This window comes from Apodemus sylvaticus, chromosome 7 (assembly GCF_947179515.1).
Source record: "Apodemus sylvaticus chromosome 7, mApoSyl1.1, whole genome shotgun sequence".
In the NCBI taxonomy this organism is placed as follows: Eukaryota; Metazoa; Chordata; class Mammalia; order Rodentia; family Muridae; genus Apodemus; species Apodemus sylvaticus.
This window is the reverse complement of record NC_067478.1, coordinates 61,646,508-61,667,140: the sequence shown is the minus strand read 5'-3', so window position 1 is coordinate 61,667,140 and position 20,633 is coordinate 61,646,508. Positions and strand designations below refer to the sequence as shown.

General features: G+C 42.7%; 1 protein-coding gene across 1 annotated transcript in view; it reads right to left on the bottom strand.

Moving 5' to 3' along the window:
- Tln2 (talin 2) overlaps nucleotides 1-20,633 on the bottom strand; it is a 414,048-nt gene that overhangs the window by 148,956 nt on the left and 244,459 nt on the right. Inside the window, exons 5-9 of the mRNA XM_052187919.1 lie at nucleotides 19,881-19,978; nucleotides 12,979-13,108; nucleotides 11,848-12,000; nucleotides 7,921-8,063; nucleotides 5,897-6,024 (exon numbers count right to left, since the gene is read on the bottom strand). Of these exons, the coding sequence (XP_052043879.1) occupies nucleotides 5,897-6,024; nucleotides 7,921-8,063; nucleotides 11,848-12,000; nucleotides 12,979-13,108; nucleotides 19,881-19,978 (652 nt within the window). The remainder of the gene's footprint in view (nucleotides 1-5,896; nucleotides 6,025-7,920; nucleotides 8,064-11,847; nucleotides 12,001-12,978; nucleotides 13,109-19,880; nucleotides 19,979-20,633) is intronic.

Below are 20,633 nucleotides of genomic sequence, written 5' to 3'. Positions count from 1 at the left end.
CCTAAGTAAAATAGAAGCTGCCTGAAGTAGTAATTCCAACAATCTCCTAGTGTGGCTAAACAAGGGAAGCTGTTATTGCTGGTGAAAATGTTAATTGTCTTCATATGTCCTAAAATTTCCACCAAAGAGGCAATCCCCACCTTCTGACTGGACTCTTCACCTGAAGACCAAGGAGGATTGTGCCCAGCAGAAGTATTGGTCAGGCAGAGGTTGGGGGTGGGGGAGTGGCAGGGATGCAGTAGTGACAGTGCCACTAAAGGATACTGGGAGTCAGTTTTGCTTTCACTTCTTAATGCTGAGTCATAAAGTAGTCACAACCACATCTCTAGTTGGTATTCTAGAAGCTTCTCTGACTGTGGTCTCTGGACCAGTGGCCTCCGTACCACCCAAGAACCTGCCAGAAATATCATCATTCAGCCTCACCCACACCTGCCTAAGAGGCTCAGTGGAGAGTTCAGTGGCAGATGCCAGCAAGTCCTGGTGCTGAGAGATAGAGGACCCACGAGCAGTGGCCAAGTAGCTCAAATTATAAACCAGAAACACTCGGACTTGACTCTAGGTTCCAAGATCACAATGTCTGTGTGACTAAGAGTCCTGGTTTAAGCTCTGGTGGTTTGCGGAATAGACATGACTTGAAGGAAGTCTTGGATGGCTGAGATGCCTGGAGTGGTCACAAAAAGTCACTGTCCTAAGACGAGGATGAGGAAGACACACAGCCCATCCACAACATTACAGCCTGGCTCAGTTACAAAGAGCATAGAGTTGTGTCTCATAGTTCTGCAGCCCAGGGTGTGTGACATCAACGTGATTCTATGAACAGTCATCTGGGGAGGGCTGCCCCCTTCAGAGTGAAGGGACACTGAGTGAGGACTCATGGGGTGAGTGCACTTGCGAATACTTCATCTTTATAAGGGCCCTGACTGTATCCCAAGGTCCCATATGCATGGCCCTAAAGGCCTCCTGGCATCCTAAAGGCCTCCTGGCATCCTAAAGGCCTCCTGGCATCCTAAAGGCCTCCTGGCATCCTAAAGGCCACTCTAGCTAAGTCCAGGACATGGGCAATCCCTGAGGTGTGGAAGGGATCTGTTAATCATAACAGTCAGGCAACAGGCCTGAAGATCTATGCCACATCAGTATGGTTCTGTTATCCCAAACTAGTCCAAACATCCCTTAAAGGCAGCCCAGGCCACTACCCTGGCACTCAGAGGCAGCCTGGTGGCAATAGAGATCATGCCGGTTTGCGATCCTGAGTTTGGAAGTCATCAGGCAGGTAAGCAGGGTCCTTAGAAGGATGGGCCAGGAACAGAAACTGAAGGCCATCATTTAACCACCGAGGCAGGAGAGCCCTGGGCTATGAGATTTACAGAATAGGTATTACAAAACAAAACAAAACAAAACACCAACCCAACAAACAAACGAAAGCCAAGGAAACACTGGATCAGACAGGCGTCTCTTCCTGCATTTTACTTTCAATGCAGTGGGGCAGAGAGGGTGAGGTACAGGGGGCAAGGCACAGCTGAAGAAGAGCCTGGGTTAAAAGGCCTTCTTCCTGGTTAGTTTGGAAACACAGACTCTAGCCAAAGATTCCACAAAAGCACACCAGCTCTGAAGGGGGAAGGATTGTTTGAACTGGTGCCAGCTTAGAAACAGATCGAGGCCTCCTACTGTGCCGAGAGCTTTGCTTGTTGACAGTAGAATTATCTAGAGTTTGTGGGGGAAAATTTCCAAGTACACTCTGAATTCTTTCAGAGCACAGATTCATGTCTTGGGTTGCTTTGTTTTCTCAGTAAATACTTGCTTGGAACAGCCACACAGGGAACTGAGATTCCTCCAGTAAGCATGAATCTGAGGCTTCTTTTGCCTGTTACCTACCTGCCCAGCCTCCCCTCACCAATGAACACCTCTTCACACAGATGCAGAGACCCTTTTTTCCTGGCACGAACACCTCATTTCACCTTGGCCAAGAGCTCTATCCCAGCTCTGTGAGTAGGCCAGGCTCACGTCTCAAAGTGGGTCTACTGCAACTACCTTTTGAAAAGTGATGTGAATTGTGAAATTTATATCCTTGCCATGAAGTGGTCCATGGTAATGGTACCACACTTGCTTTGTTGTGCGTGTCTGTGTATGTGACTGTGTAGCACATGCACACGGAGGTCCTATGCTATCATTCTCTGCTTTATTCCGCTGATAACAAGCCTGGAGCTAGACTGGCAGCCAGCAGTTCCCGGGTATCCTCCTGCCTCTGTACTCTACCCCCAACACTGCTCTCGGTTACTGGCTCGGGTGGCCACACGGTTGCTGGAGATTTGAACTCAGTGTACAGCAAGCCCCCTTACCCACTGAGCCATCACAAAGCTCACTAGGTAGCCAAAGATGACCTCTTCCTGCCTCAACCTTCCGAGTACTGGGTTTTCAGGCATGTGCCACTAAACTTGGTTCCTTCTGGGAATCTCTGATATTTGGAGTTTGTTCTCACCAATATTTTATCATAGTCTTATGCCTCCATGTATCTATGAACAAAAATTCACCCTGTCTCTCTTTGTGGATGTAGTTTTAAACATAAAGAAGCATATTCTGGGATATCTTGTTTTCTCTGAGAAGTTACCTCTGTTTTCACAATTCTGAAATGTGATACCCTGTGCCTTTTCAACTTTCAGGGTTGTTTGGGGCTGGAGAGAATGGCTGAGTAGTCAAGGCACTTTCTGCTCTTGTAGAGGACTGGGGTTCAATTCCTAGCATCTAAATGACAGCTCTCAACCATCTGTAACTCCAGTTCCTCTTCTAGCCTTCCTAGGTTACCATGCATATATGGGGGATACATATATACAAACATGCAAAACATCCACACACATAAAATAAAAACAAATATATCTCGCCAGCCTGTCTTCTTTCTTCTCTCCTTTCCTTCCCCCTCGCACCCTCTTGAGGCAGGATCTTGCTGTGTAATATAGGCTTGCCTAACACTTGCTAGGTAGTCCAGGCTGGCCTCCAGCTTGCAGGGATCCTCCTGAGTGCTAGGATTCCAGGCATGTACCACCATGCCTGGGCACTGGTTTCTGTTTTTCAAAATGAGCATCCTCATTAAAGTGGTACTGAATCTAGAAATCACCTGAAAAGCTTGAAGAAAGTTAGAAGACATTTTTTATAAAAATGCCAACTGTGTGATATGATACACAAATGCCAATTTTTTTAAATTATAGTAAATATACTCATTATACATACTCCTTCACACTGTGTTCACCCAATTACACGGCTGATATTCCCAGGGGCTCTCTTCAGCCTGGTTCTCTTAAAAGTATAACTTTCCTATTGTTAAATTTGTAAATTCTTAATTGTTTGGGTGAATAGTAGAGATCACAGCTATATGCAAACACACACACACACACACACACACACACACACACACACACACACACACACACTTTATCCCAGGCCTAGCCAGGGATAGCCTAGGTAAAAACAATATCCAACATTGTATAAATCAGCAGTGTGGCCCTGCAGGTTTGTTTTAATTAAGAAGGGTCTAACCTCCTAAGGATTTTCACCAATACAGTAGGAACAGGAACATGTACAATTAAGTATCTACAGTAAATGAGAAAGCTTCATTACCTAGACTAGATCTAGTCTAATTAAAAACTAAATCAAATGCAAGAGAAGAGATAATTGCTACTAGGCATAATGGGCTTATTTTAATTTAGAATCAGAGCAAGGGAACACGAACCACTGAGAGGCACCAGATTCATCTTGGGAAAGGAAAGTCTGAAGCAATACAACCACCTTTCATCAGCTGTCAGATGGTCAGATGGCCAAGGAAAGACTATTTGGTTGGTGTGAGTATGGGCCTCACAAGACCAGACTGCAGTGACAGTCGTCAGACCAAAGCCAGACTAATTACCATTCATATGAACAGAAGCAAAGGAAAGGAAAACCCCTCACAATCCCGGTGACGTAACACACAATATCACAAAGACCAAAGGAGTGTGTGCGTGCCTACATGTATATTTATGGTCTTGTTTGTATATGCCTGTGTGAGCCAGAGGCTCATGTCTGCCTCTATCTCTTTCCACCTGAGTGTCTGAGACAAAGTGCCCCACATATTCACTTACTGATTCGCATGGACAGGCTGGTCAGTAAGTTCCAAGGATCCTGCTGTCTCCACCTTTCCACACCAGCTCACAGGGGCACACCAGCAAGCACAGGTTTTTATTTTTGTTTTTTAACATAGGTGTGGAATATCAAACTCAGGTCCTCATGTGTCTGTAGCAAGCACCTTAACCTCTTACCCATCTCCCGAGCCCTGGTTGAAGAAGATTCTTGAAATGAATGCATTTCTCCTCTGCTAACTTCTTTTCACATACAGCTGACCTTTCCCATTCATAATGGAACCCTGAGAATCAGTTGCTCAACACTGACAAAGGGCCCGTGTGAGATGACCTGGATGACACTGGGACTCCTAGGCTTCTGGTTAAGATCTCTTTCCCACCAGGCTCATGCATGGCTGCAGGTAGGAAAACCTAAAACCAAGTATTTTACTTATAGTATCTTGGTCTCACTATTTCTTTCTCTTATTCATTGGCAGTCACTGTAGAGCAAAAGCAAGCTGAGAGATGCGAGGAGTGTGAAGTCTGAATGTGTGAACGTGAAATCCATGAAAACCCAAGCATGGCATCTTCAGCAAGGCATGGAGTATCACAGAACAGAAAGGTTTCTTTCCGGAAGGAAGCCAGTCCAGCTTGTAGAAATGGGCCCAGAGGACCACTTGGCCAGAGAACTCATCTGGGAAACACTGAATATAGTAATGGAAACTGCTCAAGGCCACCTCAGACTCAAGGTCGATGAATGCATATTATAGCATAAAGCGTCATATGGCAAAACCTCCCGGGGTTCATTAACTCAACCTAGTATTGCAGTGTCTTGCCTTTAACAGCTCAGTTTGGACCACACAGCAAGTTGCACTGTCTGACATTGCCTGAGCTCAAGCTGGGTTTTCTTTCTCAAGGGCTGTTTCAACCAAACCGAGTGTCAAGGGCCAGATAAGGCCTTGCCCTACTCTTTGCCTCAAGCAACCCTCAGCACTACATATGATGCACTGAGGACATCTTGACATGGGCGAATCCTCCTCTGGCAGCATTCACATACTGTTCCCACTTCCCACCTTCCTCAAGTCACACTCTAAGTGACAAAGGGACACTAATGAGACTCAAAGAGTTTTACTCTCTTCCAAATGCTTCATATAAATGGAAACAGAGGGAGAAGGGGAGAGAAGACAACAGATATAAAACATCATCAAAGAAAGCAAAACCTAAAGCCCTTAGGGAAGTCTAGATCCAGGGCAAGGGAAAGACACCCCCAGGGAAGCAGCAGCCTGTCCTACAGGGTATTCCCAAGAAAGTGAAGCCATAGACCCATGTTCCACATAGTCATGGTGCATCTGCAGGGAAACATGAGAGTATAGAGCTAGGGAAAAGAAACCACCTCATCATTCTAGAAAAGAGAACCAAGGACCAATCAGGAGGCAAGGCTACAGCCAGTGCTGCGTGTGCACACTGTGGCTCTCAAAGCGACTAGGAACGATTGAAATTCTAATAAAGAATTCAAAACTTGGCTGGTGATATAGCTTAGCCAGATGTGGGAACCAACTGGCCAAGCGTGGTAGACTCCATCAAAGACTCATCTACCATGGGAATGAAGAATGAATAATGCTGACAGCCATCATTCTGGATTTTTATATGTCTTATTTTACCAACCACAGTCTGCATTTTGGATTTTAAACTCAGCTGAGCGAATGTCAACAATTCTCACAAGTAATTGGAACAAGGAGGTGCCTCTCAGGCTCCTCCTCAAAAATAAAGAGGAGAAAAGAGAGGGGAGGAGAAGAACGGGGTGGGGCACTTACTCTAAGAATCCAGGCTTGTGTTTATGTTCCACGTGTGGTCCAAACTGTATCTGGGCTTGGAACCCACCAAACTCGCACGCTTTTTCGAAAGAGACGGGGTGAGAGCCGTTCAGGATGTCATCCCGAGCCTGAAACACAAGAAGGAAGTTCAGGGGCCCAGAAAGCATCACACTTCTCCGGAGTTACATATTCCCGACTCAGAGGATACTGTAGATGATTAGGACATGGTGAATGTTGGGGTAAGGTAGAATCAAGGCTAAAAGAAAACAACCTTTTGGATTCTCCTCCCAAAGTGGGCAATAGCTGTAGGACATTAGCACTACAGTCACCAATTACCAAGCAACACAAAAAAATAAACTCTACTGATAATGCTGGCAGGTAGCCGAGACTAAGAAAAATGAAGAAAGGAAGAGGCAATGGCAATCTTTTGAAACGCTTGGATTCATATGGGTTAACTTAGAAACATGATTTGCTCCTGAGCCTAAGTCATAAGGCAAGCAAGAAAAATATCCATGAAGAGGCAAAACCATCACAATCTTCTAAGGACCAGTGATCTACAAGGGGAGAGACAGATGTATTCCCTCACTCAGACAGGAGTGCTGCCTGGAGCCACGTAGGGAGGGGCCAGCAATGAAGGATTTTACAATGGGCACTTACTATATTGAATGTACTGCTCCCGGCTCTCCTGAATCATGAAGTTGGTGGCGTTTATCACTTGGGCTTCTGTCTTCCTTTGCTCTAGCTACATAACCCAGAACACTGAGATGTGCACGCTCTGCCGTCACTCTGGATGCTAAATGTGTAAGTCTCCTCTAATTGCCCTGCTAGCTGCCTTCCTTTCTGCCTTCCAGCCTCATTCACAATTATCCTTTTTCCGTAGTAGTCAGCAAATAGTAAATATTTCAGAACTTCAGTGGGCTCACTGTGTGTTGCAACTACCCATTCTGCCAGTTAAATTCAAGAATAGACACAGAAAACAAGTATGCAACAGGTAAGGGAACTTGCCAATATAAAATGTCCACATAAATGAATTTCTTACTTTCACTACAGGTGGAAGGCAGAGCTACAGCTTATAGACCCTGTGTTATCTCTAGGAGTAGACAAGTAGGTAAAAGCAAGGACAGAAGGAATTTGAGGTGGGAAGAAATTCTAAAGAAACAGGGGTGACGTTTTCCTCCAGTCAAAAGAAGCCCTCAGGCAACCAAATGCAAAGTCGACACCATATGCTGGGAGATCACAACTCAGCTATTAAGGGATTTTCTAGCATAAACAATTAGTTAAAAGCAAAGGCATTTAAGTGGTGACTGAAAGGACAGCTTGGAGCTAATGAGAAGTACTGATTTTCTGGCTGATAATCCTTTGTATTTTAAGATGTCAACTTGTGAAATGATGGTTGGTTAAATGAACATAACTGACTCCCAAGACAGTGATGGCCACTGGATCCCAACCCATGATGCCTCAGAGAGGACCAGTAAGGCCCAGAAGATTATACCCAGTGCTAATTCCCACCTGAGACTGAAGAACAGCACCTCTGGACTCTAGATCCCTTCTGTTGTGTGGGAACCAGAAATGGACACCTACTCACCACAAGGCCAGGCAGAAGTCTTCTGAAGGTTACATAATACTGTCTTTTCTGCTGCTGTAATAAAATAACTCTGACAAAGGCGACTAAACAAAGTAAGAGTTAACTTGGCTCATAGACTTGGGTTCCAGTCCACCACTGGTGGGAAAGTGAAATGACAGTCACTTGAAGCAACTTATCACTTTATATCTACAGTCAAGAGCAGAGGTGTATGCTACCTTGGAGCCTGCTTTCTCCTCTCTTATCCAATCAAGAATCTGCTGCCTAGGGAATAATGTCACCCACAGTTGGTGGGTCTTTCTACCTCAACATAATCAAGGCATACCCATAGGCCAAGTTAAGCTAGATAACATCTTATTGAGATTCCTTTCCCCAATCCATCAGAATGACAATTAGCACTAACCACCACATCCATGTGTTGTCTGATCAGTAAATACCATACCTGGACATAGAGCAAGTTCAACTGCACTGGGTCTCTGGAGTCCACATTCTGATCAGAGTAAAAGAACTTCCGTCGAAGCAGCAATGTCTCATTTTCATCCACGCCTTGCTCTCTGAACGTCCGGCTGTGATCTAGCCAATTTACTGTAACAGCAAACAGATGAAAGGACATTGTTTGCTACTCATTGCCACAGTCTGATGTTCAGAGTTTGTTAAATGCTGATGGTTGCTTACAATCACTTCCTATAGTAGAACTATGCTCTTCAAGCTCTGTGAGATGACTGACCCCCACCATTCTCAAATCCTACACAATAGAAAGGATCTAGAGTCCAGAGGTGTTCTTTTTCAGTCCTTAGTAGGAATTAGTACTGGGTAAAACTTGGTTATCCAGAGGAGGACCTCACTGGTCCTCTCTGGAGCTTCTTGAGTTGGGGCCTAGTAGCCATCATTACCCTCTTCTCAGCCTTGGTGTCAAAGACCAGTCTTGACATCCAGGGTAAATTGAAGTGGGGCACAGAGTTGGAAACTGGGGGCTGATATCACTAGTAGGTGGAGGGGGCCCGTGCCGATGCCAGTCGGCAACTGGAAAAAAGGAAAGAAGGGGAAGAAAATCACACACACACACACACACACACACACACACACACACACACACACTGAATGGATGAACCAAGACAAGCTCCAACAACTTCACACAAATACATACATACATACACACACACACACACATTTGTAGATGTACATTTGGTAGATGGAACAAACTCCAATGAGCTGACTCCAACAACTTTATTTTTTCTCCTTCAACTTATATATCCCAGCAAAACCTTCCAAGAAGTATATAAGTTACAATATGACTACATTCTATTTTTCCTTTAGTGAATGATTGTGAAAAAACCAGTATGCTCCCTAATACTTGTACATGAAAAACATTTTACATATCAGAGGTGAAGAAGACAAATTATGCCCAAGAATCCACATGCATTCGTAACTAAGCAACCTGTTATTGGTTAACAAAGTGTGAGCAAGCGAGGTGATTTGCTCAGTCAGTTTCTCTTAGTGGCAGGCTGTAATTTGTGGCTACAATGAAAGAATCGATTGTTTTATTATTTATCTTAAAAAGTAATCTTAGAAAAATCTTAAAAGAAGCACAAATTTTATATTAAAAAACAGTCATTTCTATTTTCAATCCTCAGAATGCATATCTACTCATCAGTTGAAAGCAAAACTGGGTATAAGAAGTCGATTATCGCCTTGAGCAGCCATCTTGGTCAAAAGACGCTCTTGAGCTAGTACTGGTCTGCATGCCATTGTTCTTGTTTCCAGACTTTAAAAAAAATCCCTAGCTTAAGTGTGCCTTGGCCCCTAAGACTGACCACATCAGAGTCACTAGCAAAACCATCTTAACCTAACTTCACTAACAATGTACATCTCAAAATTCTTTCTAAGGATGGTGGTGAATCGTTGATCTGATCCAGCAGCAATGCTTGAGAAAGATCAAGCATTATTATTGTTGAGTGCCAGTGATGCTGCGCAGTGAGGGGCTAGAAGCCCCCTTAGAATTTCCATATAATTCTTAGATTAAGAGGGATGTGAAGGCAACAAGCAGAGCAAAACTCCCCAACAGCATGAAGTCCTCAAGACATCTCTGGTGCCCTACCTCTCCTAGGCACCCCATCACCACTGCACTAACCAGTGGGCCACAATGTGAGTTCTATAGACTTTTGTTCTTCATGCATGGCTCTCAATGACTCGGGAGACAGTTGTATTCATTTAACTGATCTTCATTTCACAAGCTACAATGTATTGGTAATATAGAGAAAGGAAGGTGAGGGACTTAGGAAACAACAGTTCTGTACTAAGAAATCAAGCTTCTGGCTTGAAAGAGTCTGAACTCTGGGTGCTCAGTTGGCTGTGGTTTGGGAGAAGGCTGTGGAAGCTTTGGCAGGTGGAGTCTCCCAGGAGGAAATGGATTCTACAGCCTGGTCCAACCTCCTGATGATACTGGGGATGCAGCATGAGCATCCAGCCTCCTCTTGCTCCCTTCGTGCTTCCCCTGCCGGGATGGAACATGTCCCTTGAAAGAACAATCCCTTCCCTGAATAGCTTCTTTGCTTGCTTTTCTTTGTGTTAGTTACATTTATTTACTTATTTATGTATTATTCATTCATTCATTCATTTTATGTATGTATGTTGCAGAGAGGTGTGGCTAAGTTGTGTAGTATATGTAGGTAGAGGTCAGAGGACACATGGGAATGGGTTGTCTCTTTGTACCATATGGGTCCCAGGAATTGAACTCAGATCATTGGGCTTGTTGGCAAGTGCCTTTATCCACTGAACCAACTCACCTGCACTTAAAGATCTTGTCTAGTCACAGCAACAAGACAAATATCCAACACTTTAAGAGTTTTCTTTGGGATCAAGTACTTATTTCAGTCTTATCTAGTGAAACGGTTTAGAGACACTAGGCATAGTAAGTTTCTCTGCTCTCAGATAGGAAATAGGGAGAAAATTTAAGTTATGAGGTGGTGGTACAGAGAATCAAAACTAAAGGCTAGAGATGGTATCTGTCCCCATAGGCCAGCTTGACTCTGACATCATCCTAAGAATCCTGTGCTTGCATTGTGGTGCATAGACATACATCAGCCATTCCACTGCTCACTCCCTGAAGCCCTCTGTGCCCTCCACACCTCACTGAGTCTCTCTCTCTCTCTCTCTCTCTCTCTCTCTCTCTCTCTCTCTCTCTCACACACACACACACACACACACACACCCCTCACTTACTATGTTAAGTATTTATGACCAATCTCACCAAATGCTAAGCAATTCTGACATAAGTAACCTGTCTGACAGGCCTCCTCTCCCATAGTCACCAGGAGGGTACTGTGCACACATTAATAAATCCTTGAGATCTGTCTACTAAAGGCTTCTGGAAAGAAGTCTGTAACTGGAAATTTAATGAGGTAGAAAGAGAAGAGAGCAGAGGAGGACTCAGAGGAAATGGCAGGCCCTCCAAAGATCAATAAACATTATGAAAGTGATGATGTCACCCAGAGCTGCAGGAGGAACAGGGAGGGGGGCTGGAAGGGAAGGAGGCCAGGTGATGAACTAAGCCCCTCCCAATGGACAGTGGGCAGCAAGGACCACACCGCAGAGCTTTGGGGATGTCTGATGTTATCTGTTACTTTTGTACACATTTTTCATGTGGCTGTGGAAGTGACTTTCCTGTGACAGACCAATCTCATGATTTTACTCTCTAAAGAAATAATGGATCTAGGGAGTTGGTATGAAAGACTACAAATATCTCCCCCTAAGATAGCCAGAAACAACCTCTTGATGGAAGTTCCCTGCTGAAGGACTGTTTATTAACACACACCCACCCTAAGCAAGCCTCCAGATCTAAGAAATTCAGAGAGACATAAAAGATATATAATTACAGATAGATAGTTACAACATAAGAAAAGTTGTATCACACAAACACAAACACACAGGCAGGCAGGCAGGCACGCACACACACACACACACACACACACACACTCATGCACACAAGAATTCCAAGGGAAAAAAAAGATGGAGAAGGAGCTTCCTTAGTTAAGTGTATATGCTATCCAGATGCATTTAGATCCCAATCAATAATTATATCTTTATAAGATAGTAGGAAATTGTGAACACAATTTATGTATTTGATATGAATGGATTTTTTTTTAGATATCAAACATCATTATAGTCACTTTAAAAGCTGTTTACAAGTATTGTCTTTTAGTGAGACAAATCAGAACATTTGCAAATTAAAAAAACAAAAACAAAAACAAAGCAAAAAGCAGTTTTCAGTCCTGTGGATGGTGGCAGGGATCCAGACTCCTCCTTAGGAGGAGGAGTACCTGGGCACACCTGGTGGGGCTGGGCCGCCAGCCTCCCCGCAGACACTCACAGTCATCGTCCGTGTGCAGTTTGGCCTTCAGCTTCTCCATCTTCCTCTCATCTCGCAACAACGTCCTGTCTTTTTTCAGTGTGCCTGTCCCTTCTTCTTTTTTTTCTTCAATGGTTTCTTGGATTAAAGAGTATTCTTCATAATTCGTTATTCCTAGTAACAGAAATAGGTTATATTTACACATGACTAAGTCACTATCAACTTCTACTTAGGGCCAGGGGCACTGCAAAGGGTCCATGCTGGTGCAGCATAGGAGGGGCTCTTCCCCACTTGGGGACCAGGAAGGTCACACACCTCACAGCCCCTGCACAAACACAAGCTCTTCAGGCTGAGAAGGGAGATTCAAGACATTAAGTAAGTACAATTTTTCTCTAAAACGCATTTATATACACCCTCTCTCCTCTATTTTTCTCTCTGTCTCTGCCTCTCTCTCTGTCTCATTCTCTGAGATCAAACCCAAAACATGAAGGAAAAGCCATCTCCCACTGAGCCACATCTCAAAGACGCCATTAAGTTTTATTTATTTATGTAGTTATTTTTATTTGGAGACATAGTCTCGCATTGTAGTCATGTCTGCACTGGTACTCATGATGCAGACCATGGTGGCCCTGGAATCACAGAGACCTGTCTGTCCCCAGCCTCCTGCTTGCAGGGATTAAAGGTGTATAGCACAATGCTTAGATTCCACTAATTTTTGAGAACCAAGCCATGACTCTGTCAATCAAGAAGCATACAGATGAACTAGGCCCTTCCATGATGGGAATGTTAGGACAGGTAAGGCTCCTTGCATGCAGCAGTTAAAGGGCACCCTATGGTAAGAGGCAGTTTCAGGAGAAAATGACAAGAAGCAACATGAAACAAATCTGTGATAGTCACACTGGCTGTTTCCATGACAATTTAAGAGCAAGTGGTCATCAGTAGAGAAGGTTGGAATGATTAAAAATCATTTCCATTGAGAAACTGCAAAGGGAAACAAAAGCTCTCAACCACAGCTCAGTGAGGCTCTGTGAGAAGTGTTACACGCCATCTGGCAAATGGAGAGAGAGATCAGACAACTCTTGGGTGTGGGCAGAACTCAAGTGTTAATACTGCAGGGTGGGTGTGGTCAAGGGAACAGGAGGAGCTGCTTACCTATCCTGCTGCAGATTGTGACCAGGAGCTCCCCCACTGTCTTGGAGTCATCCACCATTACTGTCTTCACAGAGCCATCCAACATTCGGATTTTCTGAGGCCTTTGTTTCTTCTTGTACTCCAGAATGTCCTAGACATAAGCCCCACCCACCACACAGTGAGTTGAGAAAACACAACAGCACAGCACGGGGTACCTCTTTTGGAAATCAAGTGGAGAAGATGCCTATGTCTTCCTTCCTTTGTCCAAGACTTTTTTTTTTTTTTGAAAGCCTTCCAAAGTATTCCTGGGAGTGCTGCTGTGACTGGCACCCAGAATTCTGAAAGCTAAGCAATGGGTTCCATAAGGATTACAGAAATCTCTTGTAATGAAATTGTCCTCCAAGAAGGAATACTTGTAGCTCACAATGACCAAAACCTACTTTCTCTAAAATGAAGCTGGCTATGTGTTCCAATGGCTGGGAAAGAGCATCATACCAAGATGGAGGAGGGGGCAATACTTCACTGGAAATGAATCTAAAGTCATATTTGTCAAAAGGAAAAAATTCTTTTTTGCTACCCATATGTACAAAATGGACATTTATTTATTATTAAATATTTGCTTTATTTACATTTCTCCATATGTAAATTCTGGCAGAAATTGAGCCTTCACAGGACCAATGGCCTCTCCTCTCACTGATGTCTGAAATGGCTATCTTCTGCTACATATGGAGCTGGAGCCATGGGTCCCTCCATGTGTACTCTTTGGTTGGTGGTTTAGTCCCTGGGAGTTCTGGGGGGTACTAGTTGGTATTTATTATTGTTCCTCCTGCAGGGCTGCAAACCTCTGCAGCTCCTTGGGTCCTTTCTCTAGCTGCTCCATTGGGAACCCTATGCTCAGTCTATTGATTGGCTGTGAGCCATGGGTATTTTGATCCACCTTCCAATAAGGATCAAAGTATCCACACTTTGGTCTTCCTTCTTTTTGAGCTTCATGTAGTTTGTGAGTTGTATCTTGGGTATTCCAAGCTTTTGGGCTAATATCCACTTATCAGTGAGTGCATACAATGTGTGTTCTTTTGTGATTGGGTCACCTCACTTAGGATGATATTTTCTAGTTTCATCCATTTGCCTAAGAATTTCATGAAGTCATTGTTTTTAATAGCTGAGTAGTACTCCACTGTGTAAATGTACCTACCACATTTTCTGTATCCATTCCTCTGTTGAGGGACATCTGGATTCTTTCCAGCTTCTGGCTATTATAAATAAGGCTGCTATGAACATAGTGGAGCATGTGTCTTTATTACATGTTGGAGCATCTTGTGGGTATATGCCCAGGAGTGGTATAGCTGGGTCCTCAGGTGTTGCTATGTCCAATTTTTTGAGGAACCTCCAAACTGATTTCCAGAGTGGTTTTACCAGCTTGCAATCCTACCAGCAATGGAGGAGTGTCCTTCTTTCTCCACACCCTCTCCAGCATTTGCTGTCTCCTGAGTTTTTGATCTTGGCCATTCTGACTGTGTGAGGTGGAATCTCAGGGTTGTTTTGATTTGCATTTCCCTGATGATTAAGGATGTTGAACATTTCTTTAGGTGTTTCTCAGCCATCCGGTATTCCTCAGTTGAGAATTCTTTGTTTAGCTCTGTACCCCATTTTTAATAGGGTTATTTGATTCTCTGGAGTCTAATTTCTGGAGTTCTTTGTATATATTGGATATTAGCCCTCTATCAGATGTAGGATTGGTAAAGATCTTTTCCCAATCTATTGGTTTTGTCTTATTGGCAGTATCCTTTGCCTTACAGAAACTTTGCAACTTTATGAGGTCCCACTTGTCAATTCTTAATCTTAGAGCATAAGCTATTGATGTTCTATTCAGGAGAATTTCCCCTGTGCCCATGTACTCCAGGATCTTCTCCATTTTCTCTTCTATTAGACTCAGTATATCTGGTTTTATGTGGAGGTCCTTGATCCACTTGAACTTGAACTTTATATAAGGAGATAAGAATGGTTCAATTTGCATCCTTCTACAGGTTGCCTGTCAGTTGACCCAGCACAATTTGTTGAAAATGCTTTTTTCCATCAGATGGTTTTAGCTCCTTTGTGAAAGATCAAGTGACCATAGGTATGAGGGTTCATTTCTGGGTCTTCAATTCTATTCCATTGATCTACCTGCCTGTCACTGTACCAATATCATGCAGTTTTTATCACTACTGCTCTGTAATAAGCTTAAAGTCACAGATGGTGATTCCTCCAGAAGTCTTTTTATTGTTGAGAATAGTTTTCGCTATCCTGGGTTTACTGTTATTCCAGATAAATTTGGAAATTGCTCTTTCTAACTCTCTGAAGAATTGAGTTGGGGCCGGAGTGATGGCTCAGCGGTTAAGAGCACTGACTGCTCTTCCAAAGGTCCTGAGTTCAAATCCCAGCAACCATATGGTGGCTCACAACCACCCGTAATGAAATCTGATGCCCTCTTCTGGTGTGTCCGAAGACAGCTACAGTGTACTTACATATAATAGTAAATAAATCTTTAAAAAAAATTGAGTTGGAATTTTTATGGGGATGGCACTGAATCTGCAGATTGCTTTAGGCAAGATGGCCATTTTTACTATATTAACCCTGCCAATCCATGAGCATGGGAGTTCTTTCCATCGTCTGAGATCTTCTTCAATTTCTTTCTTCAGAGACTTGAAGTTCTTGTCATACAGATCTTTCACTTGCTTGGTTACAGTCACCCCAAGGTTATTTTATATTATTTGTGACTATTGTGAAGGGTATCATTTCCCTAATTTCTTTCTCAGCCTCTTTATCCTTTGAGTATAGGGAGGCTACTGAACTGAGTTTTAGTTTTCTATCCAGCCACTTTGCTGAAGTTGTTTATCAGGTTTAGAAGTTCTCTAGTGAAATGAAGTATACTATCATTTCATCTGCAAATAGTGATACTTTGGCTTCTTCCTTTCTAATTCGTATCCCTTTGACTTCCTTTTGTTGTCTAATTGCTCTGGCTAGGACATTGAGTACTATATTGAACAGGTAGGTAGAGAGTGGACAGTTTTGTCTAATCCCTGATTTCAGTGGGATTGCTTCAAGTTTCTCTCCATTTAGTTTGATGTTTGCTGTATATTGCTTTTACTATGTTTAGTTATGGGTCTTGAATTCCTGGTCTTTCTAGAACTTTTATCATGAAGAGGTGTTGGATTTTGTCAAATGTTTTCTCAGCATCTAATCAAATGATCATGTGTTTTTTTTCCTTTGAGTTTGTTTATATAGTGGATTACATTGATGGATTTCCGTATATTGAACCATCCCTGCATCCCTGGGATGAAGCCTACTTGATGATCATTTTGATGTGTTTTTGGATTCGGTTGGCAAGAATTTTATTGAGTATTTTTGCACCGATATTCATAAGGGAAATTGGTCTAAAGTTCTCTTTCTTGGTTGGGTCTTTGTGTGGTTCAGGCATCAGAGTAATTGTGGCTTCATAGAACAAATTGGGTAGTGTTCCTTCTGTTTCTATTTTGTGGAATAGTTTGATGAGTATTGGTGTTAGGTCTTCTTTAAAGGTCTGACAGAACTCTGCATTAAACCCATCTGGTCCTGGGCTTTTTTTGGTTGGTAGACTGTTAATGACTGCTTCTATTTCTTTACTGGTTATGGGATTGTTTAGATCATTTATCTGATCATGATTTAACTTTGGTACCTGGTACTTGTCTAGAAAATTGTCCCTTTCTTCCTTTTCTTCCTTTTCTTTCTTCCTTTTCTTCCTTTTCTTCCTTTTCTTCCTTTTTTTCCTTCCTTCCTTCCTTCCTTCCTTCCTTCCTTCCTTCCTTCCTTCCTTCCTTCCTTCCTTCCTTTTTTTGGGGGGGACTTGTTTTTTTCCGAGACAGGGTTTCTCTGTGTAGCCCTGGCTGTCCTGGAACTCACTCTGTAGACCAGGCTGGCCTCAAGCTCAGAAATCTGCCTGCCTCTGCCTCCCAGAGTGCTGGGATTACAGGCGTGCACCACCACCACCTGGCATATCTCCCTTTTCATTTCTGATTTTGCTGATTTGGATACTGTCTCTGTGCCCTCTGTTTAGTCTGGCTAAGGGTTTATTTATCTTATTGGTTTTTTTCAAAGAACCAGCTCCTGGTTTGGTTGATTTTTTGTATAGTTCTTTTTTTTTTTCTACTTGGTTGATTTCAGCCCTGAGTTTAATAATTGCCTGCTGTTTACTTCTCTTGAGTGTATTTACTTCTTTTTATTCTATAGCCTTCAGCTGTGCTCTCAAGTTGTTAGTGTATTCTCTTTCCAGTTTCTTTTTTGGAGGCACTCAGAGCTAAGAGTGTTCGTCTTAGCACTGCTTTCATTGTGTCCCATAAGTTTGAGTATGTTGTGCCTTGATTTTCATTAAATTCTAAAAAGTCTTTAATTTCTTTATTTCTTCCTTGACCAAGTTGTCGTTGAATGGAATGTTGTTCAGTTTCCATGTGTATGTGGGCTTTCTGTTGGTTATGTTGTTATTGAAGACCAGCCTTAGTCTGTGGTGATCTGATAGGGTGCATGGTGTTATTTCAATCTTCTTACATCTGCTGAGGTCTGTTTTGTGACCAAGTATATGGTCAGTTTTAGAGAAGGTATTGTGAGGTGCTGAGAAGAAGGTATATTTTTTTAGTTTTAGAATAAAATGTTCTATAGGTATCTGTTAAATCTAGTTGGTTCATAACTTCTGTTAGTTTCAGTGTTTCCCTGATCTGTCCACTGATGAGAGTGGGGTGCTGAAGTCTCCCACTATTATTGTGTGGGATGCAATGTGTGCTTTGAGCTCTAGTAAAGTTTCTTTTATGAATGCAGGTACCCTTGTATTTGGAGCATATATGGTCAGAATTGAGAGTTCATCTAGGTAGATTTTTTCCATTGATGAATATGTATTGTCCTTCCTTATCCTTTTTGATTACTTTAGGTTGAAAGTTGATTTTATTCAATATTAGAATGGCTACACCAGCTTGTTTCTAGGGACCATTTTCGTGGAAAATTATTTTCCAGCCTTTAACTCTGAGGTAGTATCTGTCTTTGTGCCTGAGGTGAGTTTCCTGTATGCAGCAAAATGTTGAGTCCTGCTTATATAACCAGTCTGTTAGTCTATGTCTTTTTATTACATTGAGTCCATGATATTAAGAGATATTAAGGATAAGTGATTGTTGCTTTCCGTTACTTCTATTATTAGAGGTGGAGTCATGTTTGCGTGGCTCTCTTTTTTTGGTTTGTTAAAAGAAGATTAATTTCTAGTGTGTACTTTCCCTCCTTTTGTTGGTGTTTTCCATTCATTATCATTTGTAGGGCTGGATTGGTGGAAAGATATTGTGTAAATTTGTTTTTGCCATGGAATACCTTGGTTTCTCCATCTATGGTAGAGCTAAGCAATGGGTTCCATAAGGATTACAGAAATCTCTTGTAATGAAATTGCCCTCCAATAAGGAATACTTGTAGCTCACAATGACCAAAACCTACTTTCTCTAAAATGAAGCTGACTATGTGTTCCAATGGCTGGGAAAGAGCATCATACCAAGATGGAGGAGGGGGCAATACTTCACTGGAAATGAACCTAAAGTCATATTTGTCATCAGGAACATTTTGTTTGCTACCCATATGCACAAACTAGACATTTATTTTTAAAATGTTACTTTAGAATCTTGACTGTACATATTTACTATATATGTAGTCTACAAAAATGAAAGACATAAATAATATCACCAGAAAGCTTCACCTTAGGTGCATATCCAAGCAGGAGTTTAAGGAGACAACAGTAAAACAGGATGGTGGAAAGATTCAAAAAAAAAAAAAAAAAAAAGGAATAAGGTTAGGAGTTACTTCAAAAGAGGAGACCTCTGTCTCATTACAATTCTTAGAAGATACAGACGGGAAGACATACCACAAATTAACTGAATATTATACTCTTGCTTTTTGAAACCTTGGCTAATCTGACAAACCCACTTCATCAGGCACAGGAAACTGCGGGATCTGGGTGGGCGGGTCATGTTTTTACTCCTCATTTAAACCACAGAGGTAACTTGTTTCTGTCACTGAGAGTTAGTGAAGCCACATCTCCAGTTCAAGCTTCCTCTTCCCAAACAAGCCCTAGGCAGTGCTAGGGCATCGGCAGTGCCCAAGCAACCTTAGTCTCTAATGCAGCCCAGGGACATTTCATACCTTTTCCAGGAAGATGATGTAGCTCGGCTCACAACTGCCAAGCTGGACTTTGGCATGGAAAGGCTACTCAGCATGGAGGCATGGCTCAGCATACTAACCAAGAACCATTTCAATCCCTCTGTGGAATTTTAAGAATTTGAGGTGGCTAGCATCTTCTCACCCCCTGGACAGCCACACAGGTTCACTGCACTCCTAATTACTAATTAGATGCTCTCAGATTAGAAGCTGTCATGATATGGGATTCCATAATTAGCCCCCCAGCACCTAAGCACAGAGAAAATAGAACCAGTGAGCCAGCAAGGTGACTCGGTGGGTGAAGGTGCTGGTTGGTACCACTGCTGTTTAGTTCTTCAGCCCCATGTCATGCAAGGAGAGAACCAACTCTTGAAAGTTTCTGGCATCTTCATATACACCATGAAACACAAGTATTCACATACAATGACACCCAATTAAGAAATGTTATTTAAAGAAAAATTTAAAGGTGGATCTCAGGTGATGGCCTAGTGGTTAAAAGCACTATCTGCTCTTGCAGAAGACCCAGGTTTCATTCTCAGCACTCAGATGGTGGCTTATAACTACAGTTTCTGGGGACTGAACGTCCTCTTCTGGACTTCACTGGTACCACACAAGAAAGTATACACAGACACACATGCAATCAAATCATTCACACACACACATACACACACACACACAGACAAATTTAAAAAATTAAAAAGAAAACAGGACCAACAACATACCCCATTCCGCAACATGTAGTAATCCAGTGTCCGACCTGCTTCTAGCCAAATCCCTTTCCTTGGGTCTTCATCAGAGAGAAACAGCCCATAATCAGAAGCTAGAAAATAAACAGAGAAAAAGGAAGAGGCCAAGTGGGTCAAAGCCTGCACTGGACCAAGAGCACTGATGCAGAAAGGATGCTGTCCATCACCAGAGAGACCTGCTTCTTACCAACAGCACAGCACCACTCCCACTGAAGCATTCTGGGAGGAGCCTCTCAACAGAATCAATGCCCACAGCAAGGTTCGAATATAGGGACCAGTGGGCTAGAGGCACACACACAGTTTAGACAATCATCGGGAACAGAGCAGGCTGCATTCCAACTGAAGTTGTCTTTATCCTTGCTGTCACAGACTCATTTATTTACCCAAGCGACCACAGGGAAGGAGAATAAATGGAGGCCTCTGTCCAAGGCCACTGAGCAAAGCAGGGAAGATGGGCCGTAGCAAAAGAGCATGAGATCAAAAAGTGGTCTACGGAATAACAGTGAATGTTCTGCAGTCCTAGCCTTAGGGAAATAGGTGGGAAGACTGAGCCAGCCTGGGCTACATGAGGACCACCTTATAACAAAACAGAGTTTAAAAAAAGCAACAACGAGCTTTTTAGGACTTCCTTATGAGGTGATGATTATGTCACCAAAATACCACAAAATAAGGAAAACACTTGAAGAATTAAACTTAGTATTCCTCATAAAGGCCTCTTACTTCAATGTT